General features: G+C 36.7%; 2 protein-coding genes across 5 annotated transcripts in view; one reads left to right on the top strand and one right to left on the bottom strand.

The window, feature by feature from the left end:
• Positions 1-9945: 9945 nt before the first annotated feature.
• Positions 9946-24299, bottom strand: part of polr2h (RNA polymerase II, I and III subunit H) — a 102220-nt gene continuing 87866 nt past the window's right edge. Inside the window, exons 3-8 of one of the 2 annotated variants that reach the window (XM_061976017.1) lie at positions 21041-21127; positions 17474-17551; positions 15112-15195; positions 14834-14927; positions 14673-14756; positions 9946-10559 (exon numbers count right to left, since the gene is read on the bottom strand). In XM_061976017.1, the coding sequence (XP_061832001.1) occupies positions 10442-10559; positions 14673-14756; positions 14834-14927; positions 15112-15195; positions 17474-17546 (453 nt within the window). In that variant the 5' untranslated portion in view covers positions 17547-17551; positions 21041-21127 and the 3' untranslated portion in view covers positions 9946-10441. Of the gene's footprint in view, positions 10560-14672; positions 14757-14833; positions 14928-15111; positions 15196-17473; positions 17552-19816; positions 20089-21040; positions 21128-24299 lie in introns of those variants that run through there. The other variant, XM_061976016.2, reaches the window with a different exon arrangement.
• armc9 (armadillo repeat containing 9) overlaps positions 20835-24299 on the top strand; it is a 43860-nt gene continuing 40395 nt past the window's right edge. For all 3 annotated transcript variants that reach the window (XM_061976009.1, XM_061976010.1, XM_061976011.1), the window contains exons 1-2: positions 20835-21115; positions 21200-21325. In XM_061976009.1, the coding sequence (XP_061831993.1) occupies positions 21041-21115; positions 21200-21325 (201 nt within the window). In that variant the 5' untranslated portion in view covers positions 20835-21040. The remainder of the gene's footprint in view (positions 21116-21199; positions 21326-24299) is intronic.

Below are 24299 nucleotides of genomic sequence, written 5' to 3' on the forward strand. Positions count from 1 at the left end.
ACCGAAGACGAAGAATTCGAAGGATTTACGAATGAAGAATAACTTCAGAAAGTGAGCGCTATGTTTATTTTGTGTGTTGTGACATTAACGTTCGAGCAACATTATGTTGCTATTGCTCTGCACTATTTTGAATTTTACTATGTTTGTGATTGCACATTTGCGTACATTTTGGGAGTGAACAGAGTTCTTAGAACGCTGGTTTTTAATATATTATTAAAGTTTGACTGACCTATCTGACTGTTTTTTTGACATTCCCTTTAGCGCAGCGTAGGCGCGGCTTATAGTCCGGGGCGGCTTATAGGTGGACAAAGTTTTGAAATATGCCATTCATTGAAGGTGCGGCTAATAACCCGGGGCGGCTTATAGTGCGGAAAATACGGTAACCCCAATCCTTGAGAGTTTGCACTGGCTCCCTGTTCATTTTAGAATTGATTTTAAAACATTGCTGTTTGTTTTTAAAGCTTTACATGGACTGGCACCGCAGTATATCTCGGACCTCATCCAAACTTACAATCCTGCGCGCGCTCTGAGGTCCGAGAGCCAGCTCCAGCTCGTGGTGTCCAAGACGAGACTTAAAACCAGGGGAGACAGGGGCCTTCTCTGTGGTCGGCCCTAAGCTCTAGAACACTCTGCCCCTCCATGTTCCAACTGCTCCCACAGTGGAGTGTTTTAAGTCTCGTCTAAAGACCCACTTTTATTCTCTGGCTTTTAACACTACGTGAGTTGTGTGGTCCTCTGTTGTCCTCTGTGTTTTTAAAATTTTGCTTTTTGCTTTCTATTTACTGTTTTAATTGGTTTTACCCTTTGAAATTGTTTTTAATCATATTTATTTTATATTGTTTTTAATTGTGTTTAATATTGTTGTGCAGCACTTTGGAAACATTTTGTTGTTTAAATGTGCTATATAAATAAAGTGGATTGGATTGGATTGATTGCCAACTATTTTTATAATCAATTTAATCGATTAGTTGTTGCAGCCCTACACCCCACTCACAATTGCACGCCTTCAACGCTTCCCCCATCACGGTATGACGTACAACTGAGCAGCGCCCCTGATGGATGCAGCTTCAGGCCGGATGCCTCCCTCTCTCCCATTGCAAGTCTCCAATTTTGTGTGTTGTAACATAAGTTTTTCCGAGCCCCCCCCCCCCCATAGGAGCTTAGTTTAAGAGTTCCTTTTTTCTCTTTCTCCTGCCCCAATGTTTACATTTCCTGTCAACCTTTTTAAGGTGCGATGACAAAGTTATGTTCTATGTTGTTGATGTTCCTAATAGAGATGTCCAATAATGGCTTTTTTGCCGATATCCGATATTGTCCAACTCTTAATTACCGATTCCGATATCAACCAATACGATATATACAGTCGTGGAATTAACACATTATTATGCCTAATTTTGTTGTGATGCCCCGCTGGATGCATTAAACAATGCAACAAAGTTTTCCAAAATAAATCAACTCAAGTAATGGAAAAAAATGGCAACATGGCACTGCCATATTTATTATTGAAGTCACAAAGTGCATTATTTTTTTTTAACATGCCTGAAAACAGCAGCTTGGAATTTGGGACATGCTCTCCCTGAGAGCATGAGGAGGTTGAGGTGGGCAGGGTGTATATTGTAGCGTCCCGGAAGAGTTAGTGCTGCAAGGGGTTCTGGGTATTTGTTCTGTTGTGTTTATGTTGTGTTACGGTGCGGATGTTCTCCCGAAATGTGTTTGTCATTCTTGTTGGGTGTGGGTTCACAGTGTGGCGCATATTTGTAACAGTGTTAAAGTTGTTTATACGGCCACCCTCAGTGTGACCTGTATGGCTGTTGACTAAGTATGCATGGCATTCACTTTTAAGGTTTATTGGTGCTCTGTACTTCTCCCTACGTCCATGTACACAGTGGCGTTTTAAAAAGTCATACATTTTACTTTTTGAAACAGATACCGATAATTTCCGATATTACATTTTCATAGCTGCCAACTTTTGAAATCAGAAAAACCTAGTAGCCAGGCTCCAGGGGCCGCAGGCCCCGGTAGGTCCAGGACAAAGTCCTGGTGGGGGGCTCAGGGGAGCTGTCGCCCCCCGACGCAAAATGATTATTAGCATTCAGACAGGTTAAAATGTTGCTAAAACCATCACTTTTCTATCAGTCACAGTGACTTTTCAAAACAAAAATATTACAGCAAAAATCATATGGGTTGATTGACATGTTTATTCTGTAAGCTAACTTCTACTACTTGACACTTCCTGTTAGTGATGGGGTGATGAGGCCTCATGAAGCGTTTCAACACATTGCAAAACTGTATTGATACTGTGTCGATACTGTGTCACTAAATACTGACATCTGCTGGACATTAAAAATCCCTACAGGCAACCTATGGACCGACTCAACTGACACTGATTTTATGACCTAGTACAGTGGTTCTCAAATGGGGGTACACGTACCCCTGGGGGTACTTGAAGGTATGCCAAGGGGTACGTGAGATTTTTAAAAAATGTTCTAAAAATAGCAACAATTCAAAAATCCTTTATAAATATATTTATTGAATAATACTTCAACAAAATATGAATGTAAGTTCATAAACTCCGTGAAGCACAAGCTCAGGTTTGTCACTAAAATGTTTGTCAAAAAGAACTGTGAAAAGAAATGCAACAATGCAATATTCAGTGTTGACAGCTAGATTTTTTGTGGACATGTTCCATCAATATTGATGTTAAAGATTTTTTTATTTTTTTTGTGAAGAAATTTTTAGAATTAAGTTCATGAATCCAGATGGATCTCTAATACAATCCCCAAAGAGGGCACTTTAAGTTGATTATTACTTCTAGGTGTAGAAATCTTTATTCATAATTGAATCACTTGTTTATTTTTCAACAAGTTTTTAGCTATTTTTATATCTTTTTTTCCCAAATAGTTCAAGAAAGACAACAACAAATGAGCAATATTTTGCACTGTTATACAATTTAATAAATCAGAAACTGATGACATAGTGCTGTATTTTACTTCATCTTTTTTTTTTTCAACCAAAAATGCTTTGCTCTGATTAGGGGGTACTTGAATTAAAAAAAAAATCACAGGGGGTACATTGCTGAAAAAATGTTGAGAACCACTGACCTAGTATATACAATAATATAAACCAAGTCATTGTATTTCATTTAGGATTATTTCATAACTTCATTTAAATAAAAATATATTTTTTGTCTTTTTTAGATACAGTCAATAAATAATGTGAACATGTATCATAACATGGAAATCTAAGAGAACGTGTTGTGAATGAGGATGCTTGTGGACCTGGAAATTATTATTATTTTTTTTTTTTTACACATTTTTATTTTAAAAAAAAACAGTTTTTCCAACGTATTCAATTTTAGACACTTTCTCTTCTTAGTTATTATTTCTCCGGCTGTAGAAAAGACACGCTCACAGGGCACAGAGGAGGCGTCAGTGCGACACAGTTCGCGTATCGGTCACGTGACCAAAACAGCTCATGATCGGTCACGTGACTTTCTAAAAGCGGTACGCGCACCGACACAGGGTTTCGCTCTATGAGCTCGACGCATGCGCCGATGCATCGGTGTTGCCGGACCCATCACTACTTCCTGTCAATGAGAAAGGACGCAAAAGAAAAAAGCTCCGCTTCTGCTACCGGAGTTTTTGTTAAATCTGAAGATTTTGACCACTGATTTGTGATCACAGCCACAGGAGAGTCACCTGGCATCTTCGATATGATATTGGTCAGTTGAGAGGCACAGATACGCTGAAATAAGGCGAGTTGGAAGAACCGTTAGCCTCAAGCCAACGGCGCCTTGCCGCAGTTCAAAGCGGTTGCCTGGCAACCAAAAGCTACGGCGAGTTTACAGCTGTTTTAAAGTGATTCCGACGTCGCAGAGTGATATAAGTTGACAGGCTGACACCCAAAATTGATCTCTGAACGGCGCAAGGTACGAAATTGTTGAAAAAACAAGTGAAAAGTACTGCAAGTTGCTAAAGAAGTAACTGCCGCTAAGACATAAGAGGCACTGACGTCATCGACTGCCGCGATGCGAGAAGGTAAAGGAAAGACTGAACAAGATTTGAGGCTGGACACAGGACATGATGGGAATCAAGAAGAGATACTACAAAAACTATTCCATGAATTTATAGAAGAAATGAAAGAAGAATGGAAGTACATGATGCAGGGATGGAAAGAAGAAATGAAAGAAATGAAAGAAGAACACAGACGAGATGTGAAAAGTCTGCAGCAAAATATAGAAAGTCTGCAATTTCACCAAACCATCAGAAAAAATGAAGCCACTGAAATGGGCAAACAAATAAAGATCCTTCAAGAAGACAGCAACATGCTGAAGAATATCATAGATGGAATGGATCAGGATAAACGGATGAATGATATCATCGTGACAGGGCACCGAATTAAACCAAGATCCTATGCGAAAGCTGTGAATAATGAAGGTGAACCAGATGAAATGGATATGGTCTCAGCAGAACAGCAAGTGGTCAACTTTCTGCAATCAAGAGAAATTGAAATTGACATTAATACCATCGAAACATGCATCCCACTGAACGGAAGAAACAACAACGCCACTCCAGTCGTGCTCGTGAAACTTGTAAACAGAAAATCTAAAATGGCATTGCTGAGACAGGGAAAGAAGCTGAAGGGAACAAATGTGTACATGAATGAGCATCTCACAAAACGTAATGCTGGAATCGCCAAGAAAGCACGCGACTTGAGAAAGCAGGGAAAAATCCAGGGAACTTGGAGCGCCAACTGTAAAATCTACATCAAGCTGAATGGAGGTCCAGAAGCAAGAGTACTTGCTGTCCATGACATCAAGGACCTGGACAATTTTTAAAGTTTACACAGCTTCCACAACAAAGATGATAATGGACTCTGACAGAAAACAAGCACCTAAATTCAGCATCAACACTACTATGTTCCAAGGGACGACTAAACAAGAGGACCTAGATTCAGGATTGCATCCACCTACACTTATAGAGATTATTGAAACAACATCAAAGATTGTTGAACAAGAAAACATGGAACTAAAAAATTTCTGCAACAAAGATCACAAAAACCAGGATTTGGAAAATGATATAGATCCAGATACACATTTTTTCTCCCACTTCAGTAATAATTGTTTTTATTATACGGATGATCAATATAACAGCAACATTAAATGTGATAACAAATTGTCAATTATTCATTTTAATAGCAGAAGCTTGTATGCAAACTACAACAATATTAAGAACTTTTTGGAACACATCAACGAACCCTTCAAAGTGATTGCTGTCACGGAAACATGGATTGATGATGAAAAAGGAATAGATTTTGATCTGGATGGATATGAACTAAACTACATCAACAGAAACAACAAAAATGGAGGAGGAGTAGCTGTGTACGTGATGAAGAACCTGAACTACAAAGTGGTAAAAAACATGTCATTTGCTATAGATAATATCTTAGAATGTATAACAATTGAAATATGTCAGGAAAAAAGCAAAAACATATTCATCAGTTGAATATATAGATCACCTAAGTCAAGTATAGAAACATTTGAAGAATGGATCAAGGCTACTTACATGGACAATGGTCAAAGAATAATTTTCTTATGTGGTGACTTTAATATTGACTTATTGAACCCTAACAAGCAAAAGTCTATTGATGACTTCATTGATACAATGTACAGCATCAGTTTATATCCTAAAATCACAAAGCCAAGCAGAATTACAGGACACTGTGCCACGCTTATTGATAATATTTTTACCAATGATTTTGATAATAACACTACAAGTGGTCTACTTATAACCGATGTTAGTGATCATCTGCCAGTTTTTACAATATATGATGGAAACTACAAGAAGAACATGGAAGACAAAAGGACATTTCGAAGACTGTGCACAGAGAAGAGGATGATTGCTTTCAAAATTGAGCTACAAAAGCAAGATTGGGACAATGTGTACAATGAAAATGAGGTTGATGAAGCATATGAACATTTCTTAAACAAGTTCATAATACTTTATAACAAACATTGTCCATGGATACAACTCAGTAATAAGCAGAGAAAGAATAATCAACCATGGATGACAAAAGGATTAAAAAATGCTTGTAAGAAGAAGAATACACTATATAGGAAATGTATAGCACAAAGAACTACAGAGGCAGAAATTAAGTACAAAAAGTATAAAAACAAGTTAACATACATACTACGATTATGTAGAAAAGAATATTACAGTGAATCATTGGACAAGAACAAAACTAATATGAGAGCAACATGGGGCATCCTCAATAGCATTATTAAAAATGGCACTAAAAGGGACTACCCTCAATACTTCTTAGACGGAAATAAAAAAATGACAACATAAAGGAAGTAGTTGAAAGCTTCAATAATTATTTTGTAAATATTGGACCAAAATTGGAAGAAAGGATTCCAGACCCAGTTTCAATTGAGGACTATAATGATACCATAGAGCGAAATCCCAACTCCATGTTCCTCAGTAATGTGACACAGGAGGAAATAGTTACAATCGTGAAAAAATGTAAATCCAAGACTTCAACTGATTGTAATGAAATTGATATGGAAACGATAAAAAAGGTTATTGAAGAGATCTCAGGACCATTAATGTATATTAGTAACCTATCATTTCAAACAGGTACATTTCCAAACAAAATGAAAATAGCTAAAGTTGCACCAATTTACAAGACTGGCGACAAACATCAATTTACAAACTATAGACCTGTTTCCTTACTTCCACAATTTTCTAAAATCATTGAAAAACTGTTCAATAACAGATGAGAGAGTTTCATAAATAAAAATAGAATACTCGAAGAAAATCAATATGGATACAGAGCTAATGTTTCAACTTCGATGGCTTTAATTGAAATTACAGAAGAAATTACCAATGCTATAGATAATAAAAAATGTGCGGCAGCAGTTTTTATGGATCTAACTAAAGCATTTGACACAATTAATCACAATATTTTAATCAAAAAACTAGAACGATATGGCATCAGAGGGTTAGTCTTAAACTGGATAAGAAGTTATCTAATGAACAGGAAACAATACATGAAGGTAGGCGAACACACCTCTACAACGCTAAATATATCCTGTGGTGTACCTCAGGGATCAATACTAGGACCTAAATTATTCAATCTATATATAAATGACATTTGTAAAGTTACAAAAGATTTAAAGTTAGTATTATTTGCGGATGATACAACAGCGTTTTGTTCAGGAGAGAACACACAGAAGATACTACAAATAATAACAGCAGAAATTAACAAATTAAAAAGATGGTTTGACAAAAACAGACTATCGTTGAATCTCAGTAAAACTAAAATAATGCTATTTGGCAACAGTAGAAGAGAAAGTCAAACACAAATACAAATAGACGGAATAGAAATTGAAAGAGTAAATGAAACCAAATTTCTAGGTATAATGATTGATGATAAATTGAACTGGAAATCTCACGTAAAAAATATACAACATAAAGTAGCAAGAAACACGTCAATAATGAATAAAGCAAAACATGTTCTAGACAAAAAATCACTTCATATTCTCTACTGCTCACTAGTGTTACCGTATCTGAGTTATTGTGCAGAAATATGGGGAAATAATTACAAAAGTACACTTCATTCATTAACGGTGTTACAAAAAAGATCAGTTAGAATAATACATAATGTTGGATATAGAGAACACACAAATCCTTTATTTATTGAATCAAAGATTCTGAAATTCTACGACATAGTGAATTTGCAAACAGCTAAAATTATACACAAAGCAAACTATAACCTGCTACCCAAGAATATACAACAATTCTTCTCAAAAAAAGAGGAGAAATATAATCTTAGGGAGAAATATAATTTAAAACAATTGTATGCACGTACAACACTTAAGACCTTCAGTATATCAGTATATGGAATTAAATTATGGAATGGATTAAGCAAAGCAATCAAACAATGTACTAATATGATCCACTTCAAGAAACTCTTCAAACTTAAAGTGTTTACAAAGTACAAAGAAGAAGAACCATGATAAACATTCTGAATTTATTTAACTCATCCATTCTTTCATTCTTTCACTCACAAAATAATCTTACTTATCTCAACATATGAAATGTAACTTACTTCACCAATTATTATTTATTTACTTATTTTATTGTGATTACTTATGGAGTATATTGTGAATAAATTGAGAACAGGAAGTGAACAAAAGTTTTAGCAACTGTTATGTAAAAGAAAAGGGGTAGGATTAAATAAGCTCTGCTTCTTCCTACTCCTTTTCGAACATGTTGAAAAGAGAAACTGGAGATTGTGATGTATCATGTTGTATACTTGCATGTTCGAAATAAACTCAAACTCAACTCAACTCAACTTCAATAGTTTGAAATTATTTTGACAGTTAATGCCAGTTATCCTGTCAACCTTTCACAAGACTTCAATTTGTTAATTGAAAGTATAAACAGTATAAACACTTTTTACAGTAAACAAATGGTAAAACAGTACTAAACAATTCCATTAAAAAAATAATTGGTGTCATTATTAACTTTCTGTCCAAGCTTGTATAATCTACTGCCTTGTTCAATTGTAAAAAATATTCTGTGCCTAAAATTCACATTTCTATCACAATTATCATACTGTAAACATGGTAAGCTAACTTCATTAAAATTAATAGTCCTGTCAATAGCATGGAATTACAATTCAAATGTAGTTTTTTTGTAAGCCTTTCAAAAGAATTCAAAATATGAAAAATTAACGAAAATTAATTTAAGCCATCAGACACTTGAAAAGTGGCACATCACATCTATAATGTAATCATTTTAACTTTTCAACAGAAATAGCACTGCAAAAATATTAAGGACATACTTATGTATTTTGGTAGTTATGCTGTCAACATTTAACAAGATTTCTTCAACTTGGACTTGAAAGCATAAATAGTATAAACACTTTTAACAGTATAACAGTACTAAAGAATTCCAATAGATAACATTGGTGTCATTACCTTTTTGTGGCTAAAATCCAAATGTATTCTATCAGATTGATCATACTGCAAAAATGATATGGTAACTTTTGGGCGACGAAAAACGTTTAAAGTTTTCCACTTGTATCGCTAGCAACGGCATTAGACTTGTGTTTTTTTGTCCCAACGTGGTCTTTTACATCGCTAATTCCTCCGTGTCCGATCGAAAAATCTTGTCTGCACAAGGTGCAATTCGCGTAGTTTTCACCCTTTTTGGAACGGATAATTATTCCCGGATAGGCTTTTGAATATTCTTCACGGAATGACTGCAGTTTTCTTTTCGGTTTAAGACTCGTTTGCGATTTTTCTCCGGCTGATTCCATGATCGTTCGCTCGTTTGGAAACGATGGCAACAGGTGCCTCGTGCTTGGCAGCGGTGCTATAAATAGCCTCGCGCATGGCATTCGGAATGGCTCGATAGGAAGTTACGGGAAGCAGTGTCGATTGTCATTGTTGTTACGCGATTTCGTGAATAAAACTTTAAAAAAAAAAAAATTTTTAATTAATGAAAAACCGTATTTTTTATCACTGCAACCGTAACCCGGAATAGGTTGATGAAAACCGTACTAATTACGGGAAAACCGGAGTAGTTGGCAGGTATGCATTTTAAAGCATTTATCGGCCGATAATATCGGCATTCCGATATTATCGGACATCTCTAGTTCTATGTTGTTGATGTTCCTGATCAATAACCTATCTATTGCAGTAAAGGCATTGGGATCAGTGATGTTCATCGCGCAGCTCGCCAAGCCAATCCAACCCAGCTTGCATAGTAGTTTCTAACAACATGGTAAATTACTATGTTGTTTTTTTGTTATGTGAAGGGCCCCAAGTGACTAAATAGTCCCTTAGTACAAGCACTGCACTGTCAACAGTGACATTGCACATCTCCATTAGCACCAGCAACAAATATGCATGCTGATTGCCAATATTACGTATCATCATGAAACACTATATAAATTGATAACCACTATAACATAAAAAAGTACAGTGAAAATGACTCCTATTAGAAAATATGTTTTTTAATAAAATAAAACAGACTTGTTTATAATCCCAAGGTTCAGTGTACTGTACATTAGCACGGAAGGCAGATGATAATAAACCTTTTAATGCTAATATTGTTGTAATACAACATATCAAAGGAAAAATACGCTATCAAATTTCAAAGCTGTAATAAATTTGAAGACAGCCATCGTTTTGAAGCCACGAAATGAATGAAGATGTAGAGTATCCAAAAAACACAGTCATGTAAAAAAAAAAATGTCTATTTACAGATTATCAGCAGATGTTCTGAAGTTTCTAAGTGTCACAGTCAAATTAGTCCAGCTCTTTTTTTTTTTTTTATTATAAAAATAGTCCATGTTACATGATTTTTGGTAAGCCCTTTCGAAATTCTGCGTAATTGTACTAATGTCGACTGTAAAGGGGGAAGAATTGGCTTTAGAAGGCCAGTTTCTTCATGAGGAGATACACCCGGGAGTCCACCTCGAAACCGTGGAGGTTGTTGGCGTCTCCCTGCAGTCTCATGAGGAGACCGCCGTACGAGACGTAGGCGGAGCTGAAAGAGGAAAAGGCATATTAAAGTTTGATGATGTGAGACAGTATGTTTCGTAAGGCATCTTCACCTCTTTATTCATTGTTTTTTTGTTTTGTTTTTACACAACAGATGATAATAAAATGATAAACACAAAATAATACCTAATTATAATTTACATACAGTAGGAGAGACAACTGCCAGGTCGTTTGAAAAGGCTTCAAACAAAGATATTTGTTCAATTAACTGCATATTCATTAAGGATATGTATCTATATTAATGGAATGAGATAATCTCTCTTTGAATGTTCTGAACTTCTATTTCCCTGCCAGTGTCAACTTGAGTTCTGCCCATAGGACTTGTGCCACAATGGAGGTCTTTGGCAGGTCACCAAAAATAAATTTGGCATCATAAACACTTTATAATGGGACTGTCTGTGAATGAACTTGTTGTTACAACTTTGTACTCAGTCCAGTAGATGGCACTAGGTATGTAACGGTAAACGGTATAATGATAAACCGCAATAAAATTCCAGACGGTTAGTAATACTTTTTAAAATTTTAATTACCGAAAACCCCTCATTTATTAATGCATTTTAGACAACACTGCTCACTTCCTGGAAACAAGAGTCGCATGCACACTAGCGCTGTTTGGCTTTAGAAAACATGTCAGCAAGCAACTACACGGACCTTGCTCTGGAGACTGCAATGGCGACACGTGTGGGCAATATTGGAGACGGACGCATTGGTCCCACACAAAAAGTATAAGGCAGAGGAGAAAAATACTTGATGTTGCAGTTTCATTTTAAAGTGTCTATTAGATTTGTGAGGTATGACTCACGTTTATTATTGATGGCCAAACTGTTGCACTATACCACTTTGTGTTGTTGAAGAACAAATCTTGTTCATTGACTTCATTCCTATTGACCAAACTGCTTTGTGTTTTATATTGATATCAAAAAGTAAACACCATGTTTTTTTTGTGGTTTTTTTTACAATACTTGTGTTTTTTTTTTCATTTCACAAAGTTATTACTTTAAAAACCATTCATTTGACATAGCATGTTATTAATATTTTTATGGTGTATATATTTATTCCTATGCGACATTTCTTCTCCAGTTGGAGCTGTCCCGATACAGCATGTACACAAACTTACATTTAGTACATGTCAATGTACACAAATGTACTTAACAAAAAAAAATGCTCTCCATCGCAATGTAAAAATAGAGAAAAGGGCATCATGTAATGAGAAAAATTGTAGCGTCCCGGAAGAGTTAGTGCTGCAAGGGGTTCTGGGTATTTGTTCTGTTGTGTTTATGTTGCGTTACGGTGCGGATGTTCTCCCGAAATGTGTTTGTCATTCTTGTTTGGTGTGGGTTCACAGTGTGACGCATATTTGCAACAGTGTTAAAGTTGTTTATACGGCCACCCTCAGTGTGACCTGTATGGGGCTGTTGACCAAGTATGCATGGCATTCACTTGTGTGTGTGAAAAGTCGTAGATATTATGTGATTGGGCCGGCACGCAAAGGCAGAGCCTTTAAGGTTTATTGGCGCTCTGTACTTCTCCCTATGTTCGTGTACCACTCCGTACAGCGGCGTTTTAGTCATAAATTTTACTTTTTGAAACCTATACCGATAATTTCCGTTATTACATTTTAAAGCATTTATCGGCCGATAATATCAGCAGTCCGATACTATCGGACATCTCTACAAATTATACAGTTTGCATGATGGCGTCGCGTTCACACCTCACCCTAACACTGAACATAATAACATAGCATAATAACACATTTCAATATTTATCTAAACAAATAGAATTATTATTTTGGCTGTAATCGTGCAGCCCTTATGAACACTATTTTCATGAATAAGGACACAAAGTGCAGTTATGTCTTACGGCCATCAGGTGCCATCTTGCAAAATTCTTTCATTTGTTTTTATTTCTTTATATCTTATGTCTATAAGATGCTATCTAACCCAATTTTCGCAATTTTGCTTGATCAATTTATGTTATTATTTTGTTTCTGCCATATTACTCTGCTTATAATGCTTGTGTTGTTTTCATATGCAAATTCAATTTATACTTGAGGTTGATGAAACACAGTGTTCTTATTTACAATAATGTTTCTTCTATAAAAGGAAATAATTTTGAATGTGTTGTTTTTTTTTGTTTGTTTTTAAATAAACCTTGGTTAAAATATTTCAGTAAGAAGTACTTTTAAAAACGCTGAGCACAATGAAAAATACTGCGATAATTATAACCGTAATCATTTTTGTCACAATGACCGTGACAAGAAATGTTCATACCGTGACATTCCTAGATGGCACTATGCATCGCAATTCCGCTTCCAATCACAACTTATTCACACCTGGTCAGCCAGAGAATTAGAAGACATAGCAGTGAGGATTGGTGTTGCCAACTTATACAAACGTATTAAAAGAGTATTCACCGGCGTCCCGAGACTTAAAAAAAAGAAGAAGCAAAAGGCGATAAATCTCAGTCTTGTTTGCGACATACAAAAAGGAAGAATAGAAGGAGAAAGGCTTAAAGGGGAACATTATCACAATTTCAGAATGGTTAAAACCATTAAAAATCAGTTCCAAGTGGCTTAATATATTTTTCGAAGTTTTTTTTCAAAATTTTACCCATCGCGCAATATTCCTAAAAAAAGCTTCAAAGTGCCAGATTTTAACCATCGTTATAAACACCCGTCCATTTTCCTGTGACGTCACACAGTGAAGCCAACACAAACAAACATGGCGCATAGAACAGCAAGCTATAGCGACATTAGCTCGGATTCAGACTCGGATTTCAGCGGCTTAAGCGATTCAACAAATTACGAATGTATTGAAACGGATGGTTGTAGTGTGGAGGCAGGTAGCGAAAACGAAATTGAAGAAGAAACTGAAGCTATTGAGCCATATCGGTTTGAACCGTATGCAAGCGAAACCGACGAAAACGACACGACAGCCAGCGACACGGGAGAACGCGAGGACGAATTCGGCGATCGCTTTCTAACCAACAATTGGTATGTGTTTGTTTGGCATTAAAGGAAACTAACAACTATGAACTAGGTTTACAGCATATGAAATACATTTGGCAACAACATGCACTTTGAGAGTGCAGACAGCCCAATTTTCATCAATTAATATATTCTGTAGACATACCCTCATCCACGCTCTTTTCCTGAAAGCTGATCTGTCCAGTTTTGGAGTTCATGTCAGCAGGCCAGGGAAGCTAGGGTCGATAGGGGGTTTAGCTCTCTTGTCTGCGGGAACAAACTGCCGCCATTGCTTGCCGTGCTAGCGAGGTCCTTTGTCCCTGAATTGCTCACACACTCCGGCAGATTCAATGGGGGTCTGGCGGCAGATTTCTTTGACTTTATCGTTGGAAATGCATCTGCTTTGAGTGTCGCAGTATATCCACACATTCTTGCCATCTCTGTCGTAGCATAGCTTTCGTCGGTAAAATGTGCGGAACAAACGTCCAATTTCTTGCCACTTTCGCATCTTTGGGCCACTGGTGCAACTTGAATCCGTCCCTATTCGTGTTGTTACACCCTCCGACAACACACCGACGAGGCACGATGTCTCCAAGGTACAGAAAACAGTCGAAAAAACTGAAAATAACAGAGCTGGTTTGACTCGGTGTTTGTAATGTGTTTGAGAAAATGGCGGATTGCTTCCCGATGTGACGCCACGTTGTGACGTCATCGCTCCGAGAGCGAATATTAGAAAGGCGTTTAATTCGCCAAAATTCACCCATTTAGATTTCGGAAATCGGTTAAAAAAATAGATGTTTTTTTTTCTGCAACATCAAGGTATATATTGACGCTTACATAGGTCTGGTGATAATGTTCCCCTTTAAAACATATGTTGTCACTCCCACAACAATAACCTGTCCTCTCCCCTACAGCATACATTGCAATTACATGGGCAAATTACACAATGCCATAATTTTGTGACTTGTTTGTGTGCCAATAGCTACTTTATTCTTAAAAATAAAATAATTATTCAAAAAATAATTAATTATGTTTGAATGCCAATTTCTACTAAGGACTAAGAATCGTTTACATCTTGCAACAAGTCATTATCTATTGTCAAACAGAAAGACACAAATAATAAAGATTACTCACAGACGTGTGGCTGCTTCTGTCGATGTCTCATCGCCCTCAATCTTATAAACTTTCCCGTACATCACGTAGTCAAACTGGTCTGCCCTGTAATGTATACACAATTACATAGAAAATCATCCTGATAAAACAATGTTATTGATTTACCACTATTGGAAACGTACCTTGACGGTCTGTCATCCTGAGGATTGTACTCCCCGTCATCCGGTGTTCCATCTTCGTATAAAGTGCTGGCAATGACCAATCTGAACTTGTCACCTAATGGGAGAAAGTCTTTTTTTAATCTAATGTATTTGATGTTTAACTTGAAATAAATCATTTGTTTAGCTTGACTATAGACAAGTTTACTCCAACAGTTTTAATGACCTCAGTACATGTTTCAGTGGGATAACATTAATAATTAGTCAGGCAAAGACACAAGAGTGTGGAGACATGTCCTTACCGAGATCCACAGGGTAGATTTGAATGTTTACGTCTAAAATGAGGTCCATCTTAAAGGATTCACTTTCACAATGTAGGCGAGACACTGTGGGATGATAATTAGTGGGAAAAATAGCATAAATCTCTTGGCTTCAGTGAAGGACGATTATAAAATGATTGCATTGTCCAACAAATGCTACAGTACAGTGACAGAAATATTGTTTTAATTTGTATCCACAAGGGGGCAATGTTGCATTTAAATTAGCTGATACAGTCCATCACTATGTTTGTAATTGGCCCAATTGTTTATGGCAATAGGCAGACAATTTTAAATCACTATGCAGTTTAAAAAAACCAAAAAAACATCTGAGTGGAAGTTGGAGGTTTTAATTGAACACTGCGATAGGCTACAAATATTTTCCAAAATTAGACTAAAGCCCCTTTCTGGCACTGTTTTCCTGGTATTACCCACAGTAAATGACATAAATATTATCTTAAAGTACTTATTTGTAGGGATGTAACGGTATTGTAGATACCGCAGTATTACGATTTCAAAATCTTCACAATAATGCTGTGATGACAATGTTTGGTGTCAAACAAAAACTTGGTGAGGGGAGTTTTTTTCTGGAGCGTTTGCATTGGCCGGTCTGAAATAAACTACATCTCCCCTAATCCTCTGCGCAGCAGCAAGGTGGGGGCGTGGAACAGTAAAGGGGAGAAAAGAAGGAAGCATGCGGGAGAAGTGTATTCGTAGATGATATTTTTTTTTGGGGGGGGACATTTCTTGTAAATTTCATCAAAATCTTTCCATAACTTTTTGAGTTGTTTTGCTAACAAACCCTGACGAAAAGAAAACCTCCTTTGACGGAGATAATTTAGTCTGCGCGCTGCAAAGCAAAGTGCGCCACCTTTGTCTCCAGCGTTTCCACAGAGCTGGTCAAGGCGCACCGTTCGGAGGGAAAGCACTTAGCGGGAGTACGGGTGCTGCACAACGCGGGGAATACGAGTAATATGAGAAGCTACTTAATAAACCATTACCCAGAGGAATTGGGGGTTAAATCACAAAAATGATTCACGGGCGCGGCCACCGCTGCTGCTCACTGCTCCACTCACCTCCCAGGAGGTGAGGGTGATGGGTCAAATGCAGAGGATAATTTCACCACACCTAGTGTGTGTGTGACAATCATTGGTACTTTAACTTTTAACTTTAAAATATATTTGAAGCCAGCAAGGCTCAACATCAATTTGTGAGGTATTTACCGGTATATGAGTGAAGTGAAGTGAATTATATTTATATAGCGCTTTACATATTGAAACCCAATATCTAAGTTACAATTAAACCAGTGTGGGTGGCACTGGGAGCAGGTGGGTAAAGTGTCTTGCCCAAGGACACAACGGCAGTGACTAGGATGGCGGAAGCAGGGATCGAACCTGGAACCCTCAAGTTCCTAGCACGGCCGTTCTACCACCCCAATATGAGTAAAAGTTGAATTGTCAGTTAACCTTTCTGACAGCTTTTTTTCCAAACTGATACATTATTAATAAAAAGGGCCACTGCTCTTCAGAGAGTAAAAGTTGAAAGACACTAAACTTAACATATTGTTTAACACTTGTTACACTGGATGTTTACATTGTCACCTTGAAGACACACAACTGTGATTTTTTAAATAAATATATTTGCTTGTAACAGTGGATGTTGCCGAACAATTATTACCACTTAAAAATTCCTATTTGTAATAATAAATTTAATTAGAACATTTGGGCATTATGTTTGTGTTCAATTACAGTAAGTGTGTTTATCCTAAACAATCAAAGGAGCTACTGTGATGCACTGCCAGTCTTTCAGGCACATTAAAGAAAAAAAATGTTTTCTTTGTAACTGAGCTACTGTGTGGAACAATTTCCCTTGTGGATCAATAAAGTTTGTCTAAGTCTAAGTCATTCCTGCCACTTAAATATACACACTATGGCATTTTTACCAAGCCTTTTTTTCTGGACAATACCAAAATATCGTACTAACGTGACGCAATAACGTACGGTGAGATTTTGATATTGTTACATCCCCACAGAAAAATACTCCTTGATAATCTGCCACACTAAAACCATTGTTTCATAATAAACAGAAATTATATAGATTATAGATAGATAGATAGTACTTTATTGATTCCTTCAGGAGAGTTCCCTCAGGAAAATTCAAATTCCAGCAGCAGTGTACAGAATTGAGATCAAATTAAAAAGTAAAAAGTAAATAATGGGGGTATAAATGGAAACAAAATAGAAAAATATTACAATAAGAATAAAAATATAACAGTAAAATAAGAATATAACAAGAGAAACTAGGCAGTAGTGACCATGTTATGCATTATTATTACGTCATAACAAACCTCTGTCGAACTTCTTGCCATCTGGATCGATGTCTTTCACATCAAAGATATCCTCAAAAAGAATTCCAGCCATTTTTTCTGTTTTTGACAAGAACAAAACAAGGTAATTAGAAAAACAGGAACTACAGTTCTGGAAACATTACTACAATAATCTCGATGAATTTACTATGTCAGACCAGGGCATATTTTAATACGAGAATATACAAATAACAAGTGGATATTAACTTTCATAGCTATGTTCAGAGACCCTGGGACAGAGGTCTGCAACCTTCAGCATACAAAGAGCCGTTGGAGCCCATTTCCCCCCAAATAAAACCCACCTAGAGCCACAAACTCTGTTAGATTCCTAAAATGACGATAACACCACTTATAGTTTCCTTACACTTGTGCTATAGGACTTATGACATCAAACACTTGACAAAAACGACTTGCATTTTATTTCTGGGTATAACGAAGCAAATCACCTAATTATTTTGAATATTAGAAAAAAAAAATACACTGTTCCTTCCCTTATTAATGAATAAAAAAATAAAAATCAGACCCCAAAAGGGACAAGCGGTAGAGAATAGATGGATGGAACTCATTCCAGTATTCTGAAGGCATAAAACTACGGCATATTCATTTGACTGAAAATGGAAAACAACAACCTCGTCATCAATGAAAGGAAATTAATAAAAATGTAAATAAATAAAATGTTTCTCTTTTTTGATCCGTCCATTACTAGGGGTTGACCGCTAAAAACAATACAATTGCATGGCAGCAAGAGATGTCGCATAAGGGCTGTGACCTACACTGCCTTTGACAATATATTAAAATGTGTTTTATTTTCATATGACAAGATCCCAGAACTCTCCAAAACTAACATAAACTAACTAAATACAATTAAATATGATAAATCAAGTAACCATTATTTGTTGACATTCGGTTTCAAAGCCAAAGGGAGCCACGGCGGAGGCATGAAAGAGCCGCGGGTTGCAGACCCCTGCCCTGGGATATATTGTCAGAATCACTGTAGATCAGTGGTCCCCAACCTTTTTGGAACCGCGGACTGGTCAACGCTTGAAAATTTGTCCCACACAATTATGTGTGCTTACAGACTGTATCCCTGCAGACTGTATTGATCTATATTGATATATAATGTAGTTGCACTAATTGTAAGTGTGTCTTGTGTTTTTGATGTTGATTTAATAAAAAAAAAAATAAAACGACTTTTTTTTCTTGAGCGGCCCGGTACCAATCGATCCACGGACCGGTGGTTGGGAACCACTGCTGTAGATTATAGTTTTACAAAAAAAGGTTGCATACCCTAAAAATGTGTATGCACATAAACCATTTAAGACCTTTAGCATATCAGTATGTGGGATTAAATAATGGAATGATAGAAGTAAAAGAGAAACGATGTACTAATATGATCCACTTTAAGAGGCTGTTCAAACTAAAAGTGTTCACAAAGTACAAAGAAAAATAATTCTTATAGACATCTTGAATTTTATTGAAAATAAGATACTATTCACCTTATTATGTGAATCATAACTGACTGAACTATTTATTCAATAAAGCTGTTGTATTTAGAATTAACGTAAATAGCGTTACAAAATAGAATCCGGTGGCCAAGGATGAAGCGCTGGCTGTACAAAGTCGGGACCCGGGTTGGACCGCTCGCCTGTGCATTGATTGATTGATTGAGACTTTTATTAGTAGATTGCACAGTACAGTACATATTCCGTACAATTGACCACTAAATGGTAACACCCGAATAAGTTCCTCAACTTGTTTAAGTCGGGGGTCCACGTTATCGGCATCGGTTGGGGACGTCTCTGCGCTGATGACCTGTCTCCGCTCGGGATGGTCTCCTGCTGGCCCCACTATGGACTGGACTCTCACTATTATGTTGGATCCACTATGGACTGGACTCTCACGATATTATGCTAGATCCACTCGACGTCAATTGCACCGGTCGCCCTAGGGGGGTGGGGGGTCCCCACATCTGCGGTTTCTCATTGTCCCATTGGGTTGAGTTTTTCCTTGCCCTGATGTGATCTGAACCGAGGATGTCGTTGTGGCTTGTGCAGCCCTTTGAGACACTCGTGATTTAGGGCTATATAAGTAAACATTGATTGATAAACATTGAAACAGAAAGTGAACATATGTGTTAGTAATTGCTGTTATACGAAAAGGGGTGTAGGATTAAATACGCTTTGCTTCAAGTTCTTCCTACTCCTTTTCGGACATGTTGTGAGATGAAATGGACATGTGTTTAATAAAAATGTAATAACAACAAAGTTATACGTGCTTCACAAGGTTAGTTATAGGCTAGCTGTTAGCGAGCAACCGTTTCCTTACCTTAAGTTTGTTGGAGCTGGTGAGCTACGTTATTCCGTATTGTGCACCCAACAAGATTTTCTAGCACTTGCCCTCAGTTATGTGACAATATATGCGACTATAACATACTATTTAAAACCTCCTTAAATCTTCATTCATTCATAACATCGTGCAGAACCACAGTTGAACAATGTGCTCAACCTTTGACACGCCTTGTACTTCCGGTTACGTGAGTCTCATACGGCACGGCGTGTAATAATGTTTAAAAATATTTTCTTTAGGCTTGAATAAAAAATAATATTTTTTACATCTTGTTAAAATGTTAATATCTCGTTAAGTTTGGCTAAATATTAATTCATTCATAACATCGTGAGACGGCGGAACCATAGTGGACCAATGTGCTCAACATTTAACACGTCATATACTTCCGGTTCACGTAGGCATCAAACGGCATGGTGTGTAATAATGTTGAAAAATATTCTCTTTATGCCTAAATAAATATTTGTATATGTTGTTGAAGGGTTATTAGATCGCTTTCGATACAAAAAAAACATAAGTCATATTCCCATAATAGCTTTGCCATTACTTTACGACATTTTCTTTTACTTTCCAGCATCAACTTTGTGGTTGCTATGTAGTTAGCGTCCATCTGTTTACGGTTGCTAGCTAATGAATATATCCCTAATGTCAGAAGAGACGAACTTGTGAGGCTTTTTTTTAATGTTTATAGTACGATGAGAGAGGGTAAATTCGCCTTTAAGTATGTTATCTTAGACTTGCAATGTAGGAACAAGGTGATAATGATGGTTTTGACGTCCTCTGTTAAAACAACAACTATTAGCATGCCAGCTAGCACTAGCTTGTCTGCCTCATTTTTTTTGGCAATTACAATAAATTGTTGCTGTGATAAGAAAGTGTAAACATATATTCAAAATAGACTGGGTTATCAAGGTGGTTTCCGCTTTTTTTAAAACAGAAAATCTACACTTTTTTTTTAGAGTATATTGCACTTGAATTGCTAACGAGGACAGTATCCATCCATTTTCTACCGTTTGTCCCTTACGGGGTCGCGGGGGGTCGCTGGAGCCGAGGCTTAAGTGGTAGAAACACGTCGGATCCAATGGAATGCACCAAATAGTAGAAACTAATTGGAGTCAACAAAGGCTTCAAAAGCAGAACTATAACCTTACAGGAGAATAGATGTTTGCCTTCTATGTGGGATTTTAAAAAGTTGCAGATACTCACATGAGTTTCAAGGAGGAAGCCAAGATGGGGGACATCTTAGCCACTGAAGCCAATCTGCTTGGGATGATCAAGGAGGTATCTATCCATCTACCGGTATAACAGTGAGTAATGTCAGTCTTCGCTTATTGACATTTTTTGCTTATTTTTCATTGACCACAGTACCTCAAGATTGAACAGTTTGATGAAACTGTTCAGAGTTTTGACAAGGAGTGCAAAAACAAAGGAAAGCTGGTACCCAAGCCTCAAGGGAATGCTCTGAGGGACTTAAAGACTCACGTCAACCAGGTACATAAAGAAAATGTTTATATGCCATTTTAATTAGGGCTGTCAAATTATATATATTTTTTAAAATCAGATTAATTACATCTTCAATTTCAGATTAATCACATACCTGCCAACTTTTGAAATAAGAAAAACCTAGTAGCCAGGGTCCAGGGGCCGCAGGCCCCGGTAGGTCCAGGACAAAGTCCTGGTGGGGGGTTCAGGCTTCGCCCCCCGACGCAAAATGATTATTAGCATTCAGACAGGTTAAAATGTTGCTAAAACCATCACTTTTCTATCAGTCACAGTGACTTTTCAAAACAAAAATATTACAGCAAAAATCATATGGGTTGATTGACATGTTTATTCTGTAAGCTAACTTCAATAGTTTGAAATTATTTTGACAGTTAATGCCAGTTATCCTGTCAACCTTTCACAAGACTTCAATTTGTTAATTGAAAGTATAAACAGTATAAACACTTTTTACAGTAAACAAATGGTAAAACAGTACTAAACAATTCCATAAAAAAAAAATTGGTGTCATTATTAACTTTCTGTCCAAGCTTGTATAATCTACTGCCTTGTTCAATTGTATAAAATATTCTGTGCCTAAAATTCACATTTCTATCACAATTATCATACTGTAAACATGGTAAGCTAACTTCATTAAAATTAATAGTCCTGTCAATAGCATGGAATTACAATTCAAATGTAGTTTTTTTGTAAGCCTTTCAAAAGAATTCAAAATATGAAAAATTAATGAAAATTAATTTAAGCCATCAGACACTTGAAAAGTGGCACATCACATCTCTAATGTAATCATTTTAACTTTTCAACAGAAATAGCACTGCAAAAATATTAAGGACATACTTCTGTATTTTGGTAGTTATGCTGTCAACATTTAACAAGATTTCTTCAACTTGGACTTGAAAGCATAAATAGTATAAACACTTTTAACAGTATAACAGTACTAAACAATTCCAATAGATAACATTGGTGTCATTACCTTTTTGTGGCTAAAATCCGAAAAACGTTGACAGTTTTCCACTTGTATCGCTAGCAACGGCATTAGACTTGTGTTCTTTTGTCCCAACGTGGTCTTTTACATCGCTAATTCCTCCGTGTCCGATCGAAAAATCTTGTCTGCACAAGGTGCAATTCGCGTAGTAGTTTTCACCCTTTTTGGAACGGATAATTATTCCCGGATAGGCTTTTGAATATTATTCACGGAATGACTGCAGTTTTCTTTTCGGTTTAAGACTCGTTTGCGATTTTTCTCCGGCTGATTCCATGATCGTTCGCTCGTTTGGAAACAATGGCAACAGGTGCCTCGTGCTTGGCAGCGGTGCTATAAATAGCCTCGCGCATTTAAAAAAAAATTTTTTTTTTAATTAATGAAAAACCGTATTTTTTATCACTGCAACCGTAACCCGGAATAGGTTGATGAAAACCGTACTAATTACGGGAAAACCGGAGTAGTTGGCAGGTATGTAATCATGATATCACAGGCGAGTATTTGCTTGCATATTCAAAATTTGCTTAAAATGGAACTGCACTTTTAAAAAATGTTTTGCTTATCATTCATTCACAAGCCTTATGTAAGACAAAAACATGTTTTTATTTTTGTTATGCATTCTAGGTCGTTAAATACTGGAAGTACAAGGTGTAATGCAGCTGATGGGAGTGTACTATTCTGCCCATAAAGCCCACTTAAATACTTCCAAAAATGTACATCTTGGTGACCTAAATATTCACCAAGTATTAGCGATATTGTTATTATCCAAAACTATAAAAATGGGACCCATTACCTCCTTGCTTGGCACTCAGCATCAAGGATTGGAATTGGGGGTTAAATCACCAAAAATGATACCTGGGTGCGGCCACCGCTGCTGCCCACTGCTCCCCTCACCTCCCAGGGGGTGATCAAGGGTGATGGGTCAAATGCAGAGAATAATTTCGCCACACCTAGTGTGTGTGTGACAATCATTGGAACTTTAACACGTCGAAGGGTGAATCGACGGGTGAGTAAGTGCTAAAATAGACAAACTATTTTTAAAGGTGCCGTGATCACAGAGAGCTAACTAGCTCATGCAGCTATACTATTGACACACTGAGTTGCTGCTGCATATAGCTCTAAGCTGGTGACAGTGAATTCTAGATTATGAATCATGTCTCTCACCTAGATAGTAGAAGGATGTGGCTATAAACCAAGAAGTTGGTCAACTTTGACATTGGCGAGAAAGACATGACAAGACGTTCATTTGCAGAACCTTTTTTTTTAAACCTGTGTGAGGATTAATTCTTCATCTAAACAGCAAAATATAAACATCCCATCAGTCGGCATCCAAGTGAGTGGTCCCAAAGTAGTCTTTGTTGTCTCTCATGAAGTCTGCCAATAGTGTTATTGTTGTTGTTAAATGGAAACGCGAAAGTTGTGATACGTCTGTGAAATGAATACGTCGACATGTTTCCTTAAAATGAGCAAAATACGTAAATATTGCATGTTATTATGAATGTGCCTGTTACTACATTACACGTAGACTTAGCGTACGGTAGTGATGGTTTGATGAGGCATCATGAAGCGTTTCGACACATTGCAAAACTGTATTGATACTGTGTCGACACTGTGTCACTAAATACTGACATCTGCTGGACATTAAAAATCCTTACAGGCAACTTATGGACCAACTCAACTGACACTGATTTTATGACCTAGTATATACAATAATATAAACCAAGTCATTGTATTTCATTTAGGATTATTTCATATCTTCATTTAAATAAAAATATATTTTTATCTTTTTTAGATACAGTCAATAAATAATGTGAACATGTATCATAACATGGAAATCTAAGAGAAAAGTGTTGTGAATGAGGATGCTTGTGGACTGGGAATTATTATTTTTTTACACTTTTATTTAAAAAAACAGTTTTTTCAACGTATTAAATTTTAGACGATTTCTCTTCTTAGTTATTATTTCTCCGGCTGTAGAAAAGA

This window comes from Nerophis lumbriciformis, linkage group LG14, assembly GCF_033978685.3.
Source record: "Nerophis lumbriciformis linkage group LG14, RoL_Nlum_v2.1, whole genome shotgun sequence".
Classification (NCBI taxonomy): Eukaryota; Metazoa; Chordata; class Actinopteri; order Syngnathiformes; family Syngnathidae; genus Nerophis; species Nerophis lumbriciformis.